Source organism: Pleurodeles waltl, chromosome 3_1 (assembly GCF_031143425.1).
Source record: "Pleurodeles waltl isolate 20211129_DDA chromosome 3_1, aPleWal1.hap1.20221129, whole genome shotgun sequence".
Taxonomy (NCBI): Eukaryota; Metazoa; Chordata; class Amphibia; order Caudata; family Salamandridae; genus Pleurodeles; species Pleurodeles waltl.
Window position 1 is genome coordinate 676,861,431 of NC_090440.1, and position 17,349 is coordinate 676,878,779.

A 17,349-nucleotide genomic window follows, 5' to 3' on the forward strand; every position below is an offset into this window, starting at 1 on the left:
TTCAGGGGGCCTTACCTTAAGGACAACATTTGACTGTAACTAACAGATATTTCATGTGGTAAAAATGTAATATGCATCCTGGGGAAAAGGGAGGACGGTCGCTGATGTTGACAGTGGAGCCCGCCCCACAGTGCTGGGTTAGTTAAAGACCTACAAACCTAATGTGTTCCATGCTACACCAACAAATTGTAATCCTACAGTGGGCCTTGTTCAAACCCTTTTTGTTTCCCAGTTTTCCCGACCCTGCCCCACTAAGCTCACCCGACCCGGACTACACATGAGGATACACACAAAGCCCACCATGACAATATGCACAACAACCATGGGACACCTACCTGGTGCCCCACGTTCTCTCAGGTACCTTATGGGGGCCACTCTAGTGACTTTACCTTTATCAACACATTGGACTAGAAGGTGCCACCTAATCCTAGCTGTTCCAATAAAGCTACAGTGATACCCCTGAAAATAGTATCCTCAAATATACAAAGCCTCAACTCCCCAATAAGACGCCAGGCACTACTCGAATAGCTCAAACACAAAAAGGCAACGTGGCGCTACTTCAAGAAACCCATCTGCTGAAAATGGATGTCAGACGCCTCCTATCTTATTGGTAACAACTCCTCTCAACTTATACACACAGACCTTGAAGGGTGGCCGTACTCATATGCAGGGTTCTCACTTTGTATAGGGAGGACATGTATTGAGATTGTGAGGGCCGCCACGTGGGCATTCGTTGCAAAATAGGTCCAATCTTGCATTCCATCATCTTTGTCTATGACCCAAACGAAGACAAAGAGAGTTTGTATTCGGCCCTATTCCAAGGGTAGCTCAATTTGCCATGGGAGAAATCATAATGTGAGTGCTCTCTTACAACACACTTTACCCCTCACTAGATTGCTCACAAGCTAGGCACGCAGACAGTCAGCCACCATCCTCACTAACCCAGGGACTCAAAACCTCAACCAGGTGGACAAAGGGTGGCATCACCACTCTAATGAGAGGGATTACACATTCTCTTCCCACGTTCTCAAGACTTTCACGTCAATAGATAATTTCCTGCCTCTGGGACTTTCTTGCCCTCTCAGGTGGACTCAATCATCAATGTCAAATTCTCTCTCTCATCACGCATCCCTCTGGCTTATGGTGGCCCTACTCATGCCACAGAAACCGCTCTCAAAACCCGGATGATAAACAAAATACCATTAAGAGACCCAACCCTTTGGGGCAGCATCAAAGATATGATCGAACACTATTTTGCAGAAAACACAATGGCAAGGTAATTCCCTCCACTATGTGGAATGCAGTCAAGGCAATGTTTAGGGGAAACTTAATTTATCACATTGCAACACTCAAACGACTAGTTACGCTGACCAGGGCGGATCTAGAACTACAGCTTCCAAGCTGCGTTGAAACACAAACAGGGAAGTTCTGCCAGAGCAATGAGAGACCTGCTCAGCATATGGAGTGAATTAATACACCACCAAATGAAAGAAGCCTGACACTCCTATATGTTAATCATACTTATTACGAAAAGCGTGATAAAGCATACAGATTATTATTAGCAAATATACTCCGGTAGGCTGCTAAACCACATAAAAGGCCATACAACAGATGAAAGCCAGTTACAACTATAGCGGAGATCCAAACTGTCTTACATCATTATTACTCTATACCAGTGGTCCTTAACCTGTGGTCAGAGGACTTCTATGGGGGCGTACTCCTACTAGGAGGGGACGTTTTGGGTCAGTGGCTGTTTTTACAAAAATAAATAATATTAAAATTGATAAATTGAAGTATGTACAAATAAAGCAGAACCGAAAATTGGAAAACTTTTTCAGTATTTGAGAATTTGTTTGGTGTATTCTTGTTTCTATATTTTTTAACATTGTTTTGAAGTCTAAATCATAGAAATCGATTAGGCTGGGTGTCCCCGGCTTTCAAAAATAAGCATTTGCAATGTAATGGGTCTCGCGTGTGCTCGAGTTAAAGCAATTAGAGTTGTAAATTCCTAAATGGACTTTTCTTGCACATAAATTGAAAATGAAAAGTAAAACGGTTGACATAAGCAAGCCGATTCAATGTGTCACAGCCGCCATGAGTGTGAGCGCGAAGGAGAGACACAAAAAGCAAAAGAGTTTTTTTTGCATTCAAACATGGTGTGAGGAGGCATGGACCAAATATGCAATAAAGAAACTTTCCGCCTTGATCCAGGACAGAATGAATAAATTTGACATGGTTTGGTGCCTCTTTAGGACATACGTAAGGCAGGAAAACAGGGTGGTGGTTGCAACAATGATGATACCTCAGATCCTGCGTAGCTCCGGCGTCTGTGACTTGTCGCATGGGGACGATGATGATAAAATGGAGGAAGCTGCCCGCTAACCGAATGTATTGGCGTCTTTAGCCCTGATGCAGTTCACATTGTTGGTTCCCTTGCTACTATTGAGAGAATGTATTAGGTATAGTCACGGTCTTGTTTATCCCTCTGTAAGCTACAGAATGCCACTGGGTTATCTCTTGAGTGTTCTCCCCGTACCTAATCATTATCTTTGGAAATTAAAATAAAGTTGTTAAAAAAATGATTCGTAAAACTGTGATTTTTTTTTTAAATTTATAAAATATGTTCCATACTTAACGTAGCCATGTTTAGTTGGCAGCACCTTTACTTGTTTCCTTTTTTATTTTTTGGCATATGTTTGCAATTAAAGAAAATTATCAAAAAGTAACCATTGCAAAACCTTGTGAAGGCCAAACTTATTGGCTTTACCAGTGATTGATTTATAACAGCACTCATATTTTCTGATGCCATTTGAGCGGTAGTGTATTCCAACATTTTTGCTGTTGTGGTTTTGAGACATTGCTGACATAGTGCTCGATCATGTCCTTGAGAATTCAGTTTATTCAGGGTTATCAAGATCGGATATCCCAATATGCTTTTGAAAGCCGTTCGTCCCTCTTAACTACTGTTATTTAGGGCAATAACAGCATGGTAATGGAGTATTATTTTATTTTGTAAGCCTTGTATTATTTTATTTTGTATGCTTTCAACAGTTCAGCAGTCTGCGGCTCCATTAGGGTAGTAATGTCTTCGTTTCACCGGGATGCCATGCTACTCACACGTGATCTAAAGTGCATCTCTTTGTGTTGGACTTTGCTCATGTTCATATCCATTTCCAAGGAGCTTCCCACCTGACTTTTCAATACGGGGCCCTAGAATCTGTTTTCATTGCCTGAATAAGTGCTATGATGTATCAGAATTTATTAGTTACTCAAACGGGGGTAGGTTGGTTTTTTCGCTCATGCCTTATCTTCAATACTGTTTTGGTGGGACTGTGAGGTAGCTATTTGTTGCCCTGTTATGTTTCATTTATGGAAGATCTCATAGTACCCTGCACCCCAATGTTCGGTCCGTATGCTACCGAATTAAGTCTGCTTCTGTAATGATCCTTGCTGCTAGGTTCCACAGTTGTAATGCCTATTAGGATCGGTGTACATTAGCCACCCAAATCCACATTCATTTCTGGATTTTCAGAGTTTTGTGTCAGGGCAGTAGATGAATATGACACCCCTTTACAAAGCCCTCTGATGGAAGTGAGCATCTTGCTAATATAGATATAATTCTTAAGATGAACTTGGTGATTTTTAATCTAGTGCTTTTCATGTTCATTGTAGACAGAATAATAGATTAAAGATAGGCTTCAGTTGGGTGGAACAATAATGGGTGCTAAATCAGCCTTTTCTTCCCCAGACGTATTTATAAAGTCAGATGGGGCCTGATAGGTAGGTTTTCACCAATAATTCTGGCGTGTTTGTGTGCATGAAATTATTTTTAAAACATTGTGTTCATTGAAAAATTGTCCTTTTCATTGCAAGAGGTTAGTGTTTTTTTTGGTGGTTCTGGGGTTTGATTGTTTATCAGTACACTGATGTTTGAGTGCAGTATTTTACTTTTAGGAGTTGGATTACATGTTGTGTGCCTGCCTATGCTTCCCTGTGTCAACAAAACGTAAGGGGTAAAGTATGAGTGAACTTGTTGTCTTTTTAGGAGGATGTGTATACAAACAATTATTTATTTGGATCTTCATGGAGATCCAATTTGGTTATTGGAAGGCAGGGTGCGATCATTGCCCTGGGGAATTTTATTTAGAAGCTGAGCAAATAGCAAACATTATTTACGCCTTAATTTGGACGTAGTGGTCCTACGTATGCAAAACCAAGGCTAGTATGACTAATTTCGGAGCAGGGGGAGAGGGATAAACTGAAATTATTCAAGCAGTGTTTTTTTTAACTTGTAGAGCTTCAGCAGGCCAATGTGTAAAATGTTCCTTTATGAGGTGTGCGTGATTGCTGATAAATATGCATGTAAGGACATTGTAATCAGTGGGGCTTCCACTCAGTGAAAAAAGCTCCATGTTGAAAACTGTAATGGGGTGATCGGAGAAAGGATGAGCGGTGGCACATTTGTGTAACATGCTTGTTATCGATAAGCAATGCTGTGTAGAGGTTACATCCACTCTCTTCAATCCCACTTAAATACATAGTTTTGAGGCCTGAATTGTTAAAACTGAATATAGGGATCACATGCAATTCGGCCACCTAGGGGAGCATAGCCTAATTTCTCTCAGATGATAGGGTTTGCATGTCATATTGACTCTGTGGAATTTACGTTAATTTACCTTTACCCATGGACGTAAGGCCATTGTATCCCAAACTGTTATGAATTAAGGAAATCTGGAAGCTTCACTGTCTTCATATCAAGCAGTTTAATAATCTAGATTAAATATACAATTATTTAATTTTCTTATGGTTTTTAAAAGTGGCCTGTTTATGGAAATAAACTATATTTTATGTTATAGTGACTGTTATATTTTCATGTTTGTTCAAGAATACATGATACCTATTATAACTAGTTTAATTTAGTTTTTAACATAAACACGTTTTTAAATTGTTAATATCTGACATGTTGATTCTAAGCAGTGTTTCAGTTTTTTTGGACAATTCTGAGGGAAGATTGCCAAAATGTTGAAGAATTAGAAAAAAAGATCAATGTGTTGGTCAGATATGTACCTTTACAAAGGAATATTTTAAGATGCTCACTGCAGAATGTAAAAATGCACTGTATTGTTTTCAAAAGTATGATGTATTCTTCACAGAAGTACCCCACGTTGTCCTTTCCTCTTGTTCCCACATGCTTCTATCGTTCTCAGTACCCTAAGACTCATGCATCCTCTTTAATTCCTGCAAGGTATCTTCTGAAGCATGGCGCCAACATTGCATCTGTCAACAGTGAGGGGGAGCTGCCCCTGGATGTGGCCCACGAAAATGCTATGGAAAAGCTGCTGAAAGCGGAGATCAAAAACCAGGGTGAGCCAGGGAATGCGCATCAGGAAATACCAGACTGGTTCATTTTGAATTGGTTTCTGGACTCCTGTAAATATTAAAGAAACATGAGCTGTCTGGATAGGCAGAGAGCAAAGTATAGTACTGTTGAGGGTGGAGCGGGGTCACTGTTGATACAGTTAAGCATTATAGTGCACTTGAACAGGGGAAGATACAGACATTGGGAGAGGAGAGTGGGTGTGTGAGTGATGACATTCAAAGCAGAGTACGAATGAAAGGGTACTCTCCCAAGTCATTTTCTAAAACAAACGCAGACCCACAGATTTGGACATTAAAATATATAGGCCTACATCTCCGTGTTTAACTAGGAGGCCAAATAAAAACCCAGAGTAAATTGAGAAGTGAGTTAGAGCAGTACAACAGTTTGTGGTGGAAGGTGTGAAGGAAAAGGAGTCTGACGGTGCATTAGGGAAGCAGTAGTGGAGCCAATCGATGAACAGAAGTTTTGGTGTGGAAAAGATCAATTATCATAAGAATGCTATTACTGAACGTTGACCTAAAGAACCATTAAGACCGGTTTGAGAGTGGAGATGGTTGAAAGAAACTAGTTTTAAGAAACAACTAAGGCCTGGATATGGTCATGTGTGTGGATGGAATAGACTTAGATGTTTAGGTGACGTTGGAACATTTGGGATTTCAGGGGGAGACCTAACATCAAGGTGATGCAGACTGGTGTGAAACAATATACACGAGAAAAGCAGTAAGAAAGCAGGTGAAGAAGATTAGCTGTACATTTAAGGGAAACTGGACATCAGCAATATTGGTGTGGAATTTGAGGGAGACCAGCGTCAGAGCCAACACTAGAAGGTATACTTAAAAAGACAATCATCAGATGAGCGTTAGCGAAAAGAAGTGTGGAGGCGTGGGTGGTTCTGGAATAAACTCAATCACAGCAAATCTTTCGAACCAGGAAAAGAAAAAGACTCATAAGACCAATTGAGGAAAGCTCGAAGCTCAGGAAGCACTGGAGATGACCAAGGGTGGGAGTAGAGGACAGCAAACTCAAAGAAAAAGAGAAGTTGGGATTTATGGACAGTAGATCTTACCCATTATGTATAGGATTGTGACCCTTATACCCATGCTCCTGTGTGGAATTCTGGGATTTTGTTTTTTTAAACACGTCCATATGTGTTTGAGGCTTAGGGGGTGGCACAGCTGGCTGCATGACAGGGCCCCATGAAGAGTTTGGTAGTTGTATATTTTGTCTGGTTTGTGTTATCAATGCAAAACATATTTGAGATTAACTGGATAGTATTGCACATGGTTTTTGGAGCATTGTCTGTGGACACCTGCTATGGTGGCCTGACTCATGTCCGCATTGTGTCCCGTCTTTCAGGCACTATTTTGCCTAACTTGAGCCACCACTAATGTCAGCTTAAGTCTTCCAACAAACCCTTTTGTACTGCAGTTGGGCCTTAATTCCCAAACTCAAATTGGAGCCCAGCCACCACTAAAAACCAAAAAGACCCCCTCAGCTTTGTAAACATACCTAAAATATTCTTAGGAAGTTGTTTTTCTGTTGCTGGAGTATGTTGGGAAAACTCCTGATGTCGATACTTGATATTTTCTGTACAGATACTGAACAATATATCTTCCGGCATTGTGCAATAACCACATAGTCAAGTGGATTGTTCTTTATTCTCACTTTAATTCTTTATTTTTTGAGAAAACAATAAAACGTTTTGAAAAAAAAAATACCGAAAATATACCTAGGCATGTACGCTACAGCACAAAAAATTTAAGCTAATGAAATCCCTTGCTAAATTCAACAGCCAGTTAGGTGTTAAAGCAAGGAGCCAGTCAGTATGCCTGAGTATCCCAAACAAGATCAGGTTTTCCTCTTTAGTGTTTGGTTGGATGCTAACATAGGAGCGTTGCACCCTGGATGTTTCATGTTGGGGACCAATCCTGTTCTTGACTCGCAGCAGTGGCATTATACCCTGTTTGATGCCCCTTCATTAGGAGTACCTCGGCTTCTTTCGCTGCCCATTCATTTTCCTGTGCTGCTGAGACAGAACATTCAATTTGCTGTAATGGCCGTTTTCTAGAGGCTCATGTGACACCTTGCTCAGCATCCAAGGCTGTCTTGTCTTCCCTGGGGTCCAAAGAGTGCCCCCCTTCGCAAAGAGAGGCTCGATCTTTGCTCTTTTGGCAGAATGGATGTAGTGATTTCCGAGTCAGTCGAGAAAGTGTTTCTTCTCTTTATAGAGGCAGTGCTCTACTGAGGGGAAAAAACCTTTTTCCAGTTAGCTGAGGGATTTTTGTATGCACTTTAACCCACCTTTTCTGAAAGAGCTTTATATGCATCCGAAAAAGCTTTATATGCATGAAATTTCTTTCCAGTCTGCTGCATGAGGCACGTCCCAGTACCCATGGGTCACAGTGTTAGTTTGATGAGGCACTTTCACCTCCCCTTCCTCGCCCCTCCACCCCAAACTTAGAAGCCCTCTATATTCTGGTGGAAATCTTTTCCACATGCTACACTTTTGGTCTTCCGATTGACAACCTACCATCAGAAAATTTCCTCTGCCCCAGCAATTACTTCCTTTGTCATATCATAGGGAACTTCTAATGCTGCTAGGGCCCTTTCCAGGTCTGCTTAATGAGCTTCCTGCATGATTACAGACCCCTTATGTGCCAGCACACCCCGAGACTTGCTTTGTATACACCCAGACTCATGACTGTTGTCAAACTGTTGTCCGCTGTGAGGAGGAGAGGTAGAAATAACTATTGAAGGTCACACTCTTGTCCGCAGCTGCATACATTCCATGCCTCCTTGTGTAAGGTGTGTCCATACTGACCATGGGCTATACCAAGCTAATTTTAAGACCTTTCTTCTCATCCTTATATGGGAAGCAGCAATGAGAGAAAGCAAATATACATCATTTGTAGAAATATCAATACTTCCAAAATGATTTGTGAATGGTGCACGCTTGTACTCCTGTTGGGGTTTTGGTATAATAGGGTCTGTTCTCTTATTCTCCAGCATTGAATCTTTTAGCGATTCACATGCTTGAATCATTCTAATCGCCAGGCTAGGCGTCTGTGTTAATCATAGTAAGTGGGAGGCAGTACAATGTTGGACCTCGCTTCGAAAAGTTCAAATTTGTAACTAATTCAACCAAATTCTAATCAATCAGAGAGCAGCTCCGAAAACACCCTTCCCCTCAGTTTGTTTCTCTCAAAGTGAGATTGATTTCAATTTTTGGCCTCACATTGAGCTATCTACAACAAACATCAAATAGTAACATCATTTTGGTGTTGTGTTCTGACAGACACACGTCAGACACTTCTAAAAAATGTATTTTCAGACCTTGTAGTTCTTGTGGCAAGCTAAGGCTTAACTCTGATGATCCTCACAGGTAGTGCCTCTACTGTCTTTATCCAAAGCATGAGACCAAGTATTGTAAGTACTGTTGTATCTTTTCCGCTAAAACTCAGGTCAGAGAAAGCAGATTATTAATATGGCTTCAGAAGGTAAGGCTAAAGAAAACCCCTCTTCAGGTGATAAACAGGAAGGTACATCAAATCTGTTAAGAAGGCCTGCAAGAGAGAATGTTTCTCAGATAGAGGTTCCTCTGCAGATCCTGCTACTAAAGTGTAGGGAGGGCATAATAAGAGCAATCAGAGGAATGAGGACCTGCCTTAGATGTTCTGGAAATTCTAAGAAAAAAGATTTATCACCATCAAAGCCTGAAAGACCCTAATCTGAGCCTTCAACACTTTCCCTAAAGGTACAATCTCTTGATTTTTTTAAAACTGTAAGAAAGACTCATCATACTCCTTGTCATTGAAAAAAACATCTTTGATGGAGAAATTGTTAATGAGATACACTTCCACACCGTCTACTACTGCAGCCACTACATCTAGAACGACAACAGTAGCATCATCATTGAAGACAAAGACGATGACCGTATTGTCAACAGCATCATCATCTACAAAACTGTTGATTACTATTACTACTGATCAGTGGGTCCTGGACTTAGTGCGGAATGGGCGCACTATAGAAGTCATTCAAAGACCTCCTCAAAATCCACCTTGCTGAAAGTCTCTTTAACAGCTTCATCTGTTATAATTAGAGATCTTTTGCTGCTTCACAGAGGATCCATAGGACAGTTTACATCCAGTGAAGTACAGGCCTTTATTCCAATAACCATTAAATCAACCTTTTTATTTGTTAAGAAATTAAAAATGTATGTTGCTTGCTTTGGAGGTGAGCATACATTGATCAGGCTGCTCAGAATGTTAGTAGATTTAGAACCTCCTATTCTTCTTATGATGTTCCTTGTTTCAAATATGAAATTTACTCAATATTTAAGACAAGATACAGTGTAGAAGTATTCAGTGTGAAGAGCTTCCAGTTCTAAGTTAAACTGTCTTTTCCTGCATTATTGTTTAAGTTGTTGAGATTAATATACTAATGGAAATGATTCTAGTTTAAAATTGGCAGCATGGCTGGCGCTGGGTGCAGATGGATAAGCCTTTGGGGGTATGCATGCTGTTGATCTCCCTAAAAAGGCTCCGTGCCCTCCTCCCCTCTCCACTCCCAAACTACTAGAACGCATGATCCTCAAAATGGCGGCTAATGGTGACTGACAGGAGGAAAACTGGTGGCTGAAAGTTGTAAAAATCACAAATCTCTTTGCAGTCTGCAGACTGGGAAGTAGATAAAAATGCCTTTTAGGTTATATTAACCCACAACACACTCCCTCCCCCCCCCCCCCCCCCCCCCAAAAGCGCAAATTAGCTACAAAAACAATTTGCTCATGCAACAGATTAAAATTCCTGATTTTAAGTCAGTGTTAACACACAAAACAATCAAAATTCTTAAACGGTTTAAATGCCCCCAAAGTGCAACTTGGGAAATTAACTGATCATGCATTACTTGCTCAGAAGGCTGTCTGTCCAAACTGCGGGTCTCTTTAAGTAGATTTTTCTTCCCTGCATGTCCCCACCACTATCAAACCACTAGAAACCCCCCTCCTCAAAATGGCATCTAGGAGCTATTCTGGATAGGGTGGAGTCCAAAGCCTTCCCTACCAGATATAAAGACGTAACCAACAAGCTTTGAAAAGGAGTGATTCAGTATGCCTCTTCAGTTCCATAAATCCCTCTTTGTGGTCTTCACATAAAACCATTTCAGGAAAAACTATGCAATCAACTGGTGCAAAGCCCAAGGCTCCTTTTACGGAATAATCAAAATCATTTCCAAGATGAGAACTGCATTATATTGGTAGGTACAATCAAAGAACAATATCAGTGGGTCTGATATTTCTGGACTCAGCACCCCAGTTTGTAATGACCTCCGGCACGCCCCTGGAAGGTTGAAGAGCACAACTCCAGGTGTGGGAGTCAGTGGAAGATGGTCATTACAAGAAATTCACCTGCACATCAGTCTTCTGGAGTTAAGAGATTGCCTCTCCTCCCCAGAATAAAAGGTGATTCTGTACTGATCGGTGCAGAAAACATGATAGCCATGTACTATATAAACAAGCAAGGAGGAACAAGATCACCTGCTGTCAAAGGAAGTGCAGAAGATTTGGAAATTGACTGTTCATCACCAGATTACACTAAAAACTGAATGTGTTACTGGAGTCAACAATCAAGCATCAGACGTTCTTAGCAGGGCATTGAAGGAATGTACCAAATGGGGACTAGAACAACACCAGTTAATACCCATATTTAATCGCAGGGAAAAACAAAACTTAAACTTGTTTGTGATCAGTGACAACCACAAATGTCTGTTCTGTGCAAGCAGGTATGTTTAAAAAAGGGGGTTGTGAGGAAATACCTTTCTGATTGCATGGGAAGGGATCTTCAGTTATATTCCCCCCCCCCCCACTTCCCATGATACCAAAGGTTTTGGGCAAAGTTAAACAAATGACCCAGATAATATTGGTAGACAGAGCTACTTCTCCGACAGAAGAAGCTACATATTCCACTCAGACTAGTGAGCAATCTTCTAACAATTAACAAAGGCCAAGTTCTTCCTCCCAACCTGAAATCATTAAATTTATCAATACAAGTTCCACCTGCTGAAAATTAGGACTGCAGAACGATCTTGGCTGAAGCCCCGGCTTTAACAATGAACAGAACATATGTTTCTGTCTATGGTATGGCAAAAGCAACACTGGTAGTCATTGAAAAATTCCCCAAGTGCCCATTTAGAGTTTGTCAGTTAAAAGACCACCAGTTTCACCGCAGCTGAATACAGTTCTTTCTCAGTTAATGATGAGCTGGTCAAGCCAATACATAAATCAGATTTGCAGTACCTATCCTGGAAGAGGGCTCCGTTGCTGACTTTAACATCTGCAAGAAGAGTTAGTGAAATTCAAGCTTTTATCATTAAAGATCTATAGAAGCAGTTCTGAGATGACATTCATACTAAGGACCATTAGACTTTCATCTTACAGTTCTGCAGTTGTTTTTTTAAATATCTAATGATGCAGAAGAGAGAGCACTTCCTACTATAGATTTTTGATGATGCCTCAGGTGTTATGTCAAAACAACGAAGGGCCTCATTATAAGTCTGGCGGTTGGACAAGCCGGCCGCCAGACACACGATGAGGAGACTGCAGTGTTGCTGGCAGTCTCCCCACCAGCCCCACTACAAGGTTTTCATTGGACTGACTGGTGGAAACCAAACCAAGGTTTTCGTCAGTCAGCCCTGTGGAAACTGTGCAGCGGCATTGTTCTCGGCTCCGCATGGAGCAGAGACCAATGCCGTTGCACAGGGTAACACTCCAACACCCTCGGAATGCACACTGTTTGAAAAGCACGGATGCAGGGTGTCCACTGTAGCCCCCCAGCAGTGGCTTACTGTCAGCCTTTCCATGGCGGTCAGACTGGAAAGACCATGGAAAGGTTTGTGGTAAGTAGAGTTGTAATCAGCCAGTTGGCACTGAACACAACTCAGACCGTTGTCGGACCATCAGGAACCATGTTCCTAGTGGTGATGGCGGTTCCCTGGGGGTTCGACCACCAGGTTCGTAATGTGGTGGTCGGACCGCCACAGTTGCGGCAGTCTGACCATCACGGCAGCCTTGTATTGAGGCCCAAGATAGTCAGAAAATCTGATCAGCCTATAGTAGCCTACGCTCAACCCAAAAAGAGACATGCACTACACAACCGCGCTGGGTCTTTGTGGCCATAGTATTTGACAATTTTTCCATTAAAATGCTGGACGTCCTTTAGACGGAGAAGATAAGGCACAATCCACAAGAAGTATGACCACTTCAGGTGCTCTGTTTGCTGGTGTACTCTTACTAAATATCTGCAGACACACATTTATCCAGCATTACTGTCTGAAATTGACAGTAAGAAATGATGCAGCAGTGGGACAATCAGTTCTTGGACATCTTTTTCAAAAAAGTTAGCCCTTTTTCCTTTGTATCTTTACATCTGATTCCCACCACTATTTCAAATGTAGTCCTTTCCTTTAACATTTTATGATTAATGCTTGATATTCTGATTCAAGCTTGCGAATCTATGAAATATTCACTGCTGGAGAAAGGTGCATAGTGATTTTCCAAATTTGATAGATTCTTTCAGCGACCCGCTCTCCTTTCCAATTTGGGCTCACTTCTTAAATACCTCTAGTATATTACTTTTAGACTTTTGACGAGAAAGTGAAGCTATGTTGACCCTCGAGGGGCAGGGTTCTCTGAGTGCCTCCTTGATTGGTTGGAGTTTGGTTCTTTTTAAATGGTGTAAACTGGTTAATAATGTGACAGCTTTCAGCTTTTTAGGCAATGGCTAGCATTGTACTTAATCAGAGATCGAACACGTGGTAAGTAACTTGTTTTATTTTTGTTTCAGTGATGCTGCATCTGGGGCCAACTGTGTTTTGATGTACAGTGGTGATTATGTTACCTTGACTTATTCCTGGTTTGCCTTAAATTCATAAATGTATAGTGAGTACCATTATGTTTTCAAAATCATTCTCTGGAGGCAGGGTATTCTGTTTGTTCAATATAAAACAGTATTGTTTGTCAGTCCAGAGATTCCTTCTGTACCCTCATCTTCAATGTTGTGTTGTGCCCTCTGTCTTATCACTCTGCCCTTCTTTTACTTAGTATTTGCATGTAAACATCTTTTGGTTCTTTTCAGTGATATTGTTTGGTTTGGATGACAGCCTGTGGACTGTAGTCATGTTATCTTTATCCCTCTCGAGCTGTACCTTCCCGTATGAATCCTAGTAGGGCAGATTAAGTGCCACTGCTGAAGTCTACAGTGGTGAGTCTCCCTTTTGCTGATTGTACCTGAATGGAGTTGGTTGCTTGCAGGCCATTCAGTATGATCAAGATCCCATCCCTTTTTGATTATTGCTCAAACATCCCAACCTGTCCTATTTTTTTTCCTTAGAATTTCTGTCCCCCAAAATGATGACCTTGCTACATTGAGTTTTGACTACCACTTCTTATGCTGCTTATTCACATTTTCAAAACACCTTGTTTTTTTTTTTACTCAGTTATTTAATTAATGAGTGTAGTGATCAGTCTACAGTTAACCCTTCTAAAAGAGAAGGATGAACCCTTGTAAAAGAGAAGGATGATGAATCTTTTAAAACTAAATTATATAATATAGATAATGGCACAAAGAAATTGCAAAATATTTTTGATTTTTTATTAAACTGTCACTTCACATTCAAGTGTTTAGGTTTACTAATATTGGTCTCCCCCTCTGTTTGCATTGGGGTGAGCTTTGCTAACTCTGTCCACTCCTTAGAGGCTCCTTCATTCCCTTATCGATCTCTCTGGGATCTGTAATGCTCCAATATGTGTTTAGCTAATGCTCCCTTTTGATTTATTCCTGTGTATGATAGATTAGCATGTTTTCTTCCTGGTTAAATTCCAGATGTCCCTTGATGTCTACTTGCTGCTCACTCTTGATCTTAATGCCATTCCACACAGTAAACCTTGTTTACTTCAGTTATGTAGCTGTGGATCAGAAATGAATCATTCAGTTATCTCTCCTAGGGGTTGTATCAGTCACTCCTTAATCTTCCTCCTCAAGAGAAGACCAGCATGTTGAGTGGCTAATTCTCCTCTTTCGGGGCTTCCCCAGGTGTAATCTTTCCTGACATTTATGTTGAAAGGTGACCACTCTTTTATTCTGTTACTCAAATTACCCAAAAAGAAACTTGAATGTGACCCAAATATGTGCAAATTCTCTCCCACTTTTACATTTCATAGGAGCATCTGTTGTTTGTCGTGAGATTTTTGCCACCTGACAATTTTAAAATATTTGGCTACTGTCATTATTAATTCTCTGGGGAGCCTCCTCAACAAGACTTTGCTCAGGATGCCGTGCCAGACTTGTTTAAGAGCACAGTAGTGATTCCCTTATTTAAAGCATGCAGGGGAAAGGACCCTCTGTGCTAAACAATAAAGGCTTATAACTTTGGTTCCTTAACCAGAGAAAATTTTAGAAGCCTATATAGCTGAAGAAATCTGTAAGCACTTACAAATGCCCCTTCAAATGGGATTCCGCCCTATGCATAGTACAGAGTCTGTAAACCTATCTGTAGGTGATGACGTAAGATGTGTCTGTTCTCTAGGCTTCCTTCTGTCAACAACTTTATGAAGGAGTGTTTTGGAACAATTATTCTTTCTGCTTAAGGTAGATATCATCTCCTCTTGCATCTCTGGCTAAAAGTTCTTGACCTCATTTTTACTTAGAAATCCTCTGCTAGTCTTCCTAATCCCTCTTCTTTGCTTTTAATTTCGCTTTGTGTTGTCTTGCAACATAACTAACTACTGACCTTGCTTTCATCCACATCTGTCCTTGTACATTAATGGCAACCTTTCCTGTGCCATTCTCTGATCAGGGTAGTAGGTCCTAGAGGTGCTCATGCTGTGAGCATTTGCTCACTGCAAATGGGCTTCCTTGATGTTCTAGTTTGCTGGTTGACATCGGTTTTCACTTTTTTTATTCACAGTTTTCTTCACACCAAGGATCTTCTTTAGTATTCATTGACATAGAGTCTTCCTCTGTTGGAGTCTTTGTACCTCTCAGTTCAGTATCAAGATTAGACAGGGACACAACAATGTCTCATTAAATGATTGCTTGCATCTTCCCTGGATAAAACACTGCATAAGGTTGTCCTACCAATACTTTGCCCTCCAAATGGCATACGACTAATAAGAGAGTAAAAGGAAGTAGAAGTTGGGCACCCAAACATAGGCTTTTCCAAACCTTTTCTATGGGGCATACCTTATGCAACATTTTTTCCAGAGAACAGTACCATTTCAGACAGTTGATCTGGATGTTGCTGTCCTCTAGTCATTCCCCTGATCTGAGAAGCGAATGTAAAATTGCCTAGCTTCCACAAAGGAAAGTTCAAATTCTGTTAAAGATACAAAGGTGAGGATTATACACAACTTTTTTCATTTATTTTGCTCAGCAACACAATAACCAAACATATAACAAATAACGGAGTACAAGTCCCATGAGTTCTTAAAAGAACAGAGCGATCCATATCCTGTTAGTCCATATAAAAACGGTCTCAAAGAAAAGCACTTCCTCAGTCTTGGTATGTTAGAATTGACCTTTACTTCTTTTGCTGTTATTGGTAATACTGGTTATGAGGCCCTCCTGTTCAAGAAAAGAAAAAAAAAAAAATTCCACTCTTAAGATTCTTTTTCAAATATCCAGTATCCATTTCAACCATATCCTCATTATGTTTTACAACATTATCCTTATCATTAATAAATGCACATTTACAAATACTTTTCCAGTACAACGAAGCTAATTCCCTATCCTGAGTAGGGTAAAGGTTTGCTTGCTAGCTAGGTGGGAAAATCCTCTCCTCCGAGTTCTTAGTAGAATTTAAACTTTTCTTCACTCAAGGTAGGACATTTTATGCCATGGACTGGAGGCTCTAATTATGTACGTTTAAAGCTTACTGATTGCCAGTGACATCACCCCAGTGCAGATTTAAAGTAAAAGTAGAGTTTGAACACAAGTCTTCAGCATTCGGGTAATTTTCCAAGCCTCCTCTTGAAGACAAAAGCATTGGATTCATAGCACCCCATCAAATGTGCTCCGAAAATAGAGATGTCAGTGCCAGCCATGCTCATGATCAAAGGGACCCATCTTACTATTGTAAGGAAGAAAAAAACCGTTTTTATGGTTGCTTGATGGCAGTTATTAGTTGACTAGTACCTGGGGGTCCTTCATGTCCTTATAGTACTTCAGACCTCTTACCAATACGTTTCTAGCTCTCAGTGAATGCTGGATAGTGTAGCATTCTGCTGTTAGATTTCATCCTTCTAGACACTGTAAAAGTAACTCCTTTTGGAGTAAACATCCTGTCCGATACATCTAAAGGCCTTACATCTGAGATGCTTTTAAATGAGATAAGGCTTAAAAACGTTGCCGGTCCTCCTGATATTTCCTTTTGGTTAAAAAACATAATATGGCTATCCTGCCAAAACCCCAGGAGATGAAGGATAACGTTCCTGTCCCAGGGTTGTGTGTACCTCTGTTCTGGGCGAATCAAAAAAGTTGACTGCTCTGAGTAGTCATCATACCAGCGGGTGTTAGCCTACCAGTGTCCTGGTCATGGGCAAACCACCCACGGAAATAGAGAAATCTACAAACATTTATGATGCTATAACCATGCGCTTAAATGGTGTGTCTTGACAGGGATTTTAAAACATGCACTACACTCGCCCCCTTGGGATCCAGAATCCTTCTCAAACATCAGCATGACCATCTGCTGCTGGTAATGCCATAACGTTTAACTGTGGCATTGAACCTTGCCTTTCTGATGAAGCTTGAAGCTGGGTCTGAAATGCCCGGGCCATCTCCATGCCATCAGGCAAAGTGAAGGACAAGAGAACGACTGTTTGCACTAGGATAGTTTAATTTAGATATATTGCCGAGTTAGAGTACAGAATAGTATCATAGTCAAGGTATGCAATTTAAAAAGGTGACAATTAGACT

The 17,349-nt window shown here is 40.8% G+C and overlaps 1 protein-coding gene across 2 annotated transcripts in view; it reads left to right on the forward strand.

Annotated features, from left to right (window-relative positions):
• The window catches only part of LOC138284474 (protein phosphatase 1 regulatory subunit 12A-like), a 409,508-nt gene that overhangs the window by 151,032 nt on the left and 241,127 nt on the right, over positions 1–17,349 (forward strand). For both annotated transcript variants that reach the window (XM_069223275.1, XM_069223274.1), the window contains exon 3: positions 5,246–5,364. In XM_069223275.1, coding sequence (XP_069079376.1) covers positions 5,246–5,364 — 119 coding nt within the window. The remainder of the gene's footprint in view (positions 1–5,245; positions 5,365–17,349) is intronic.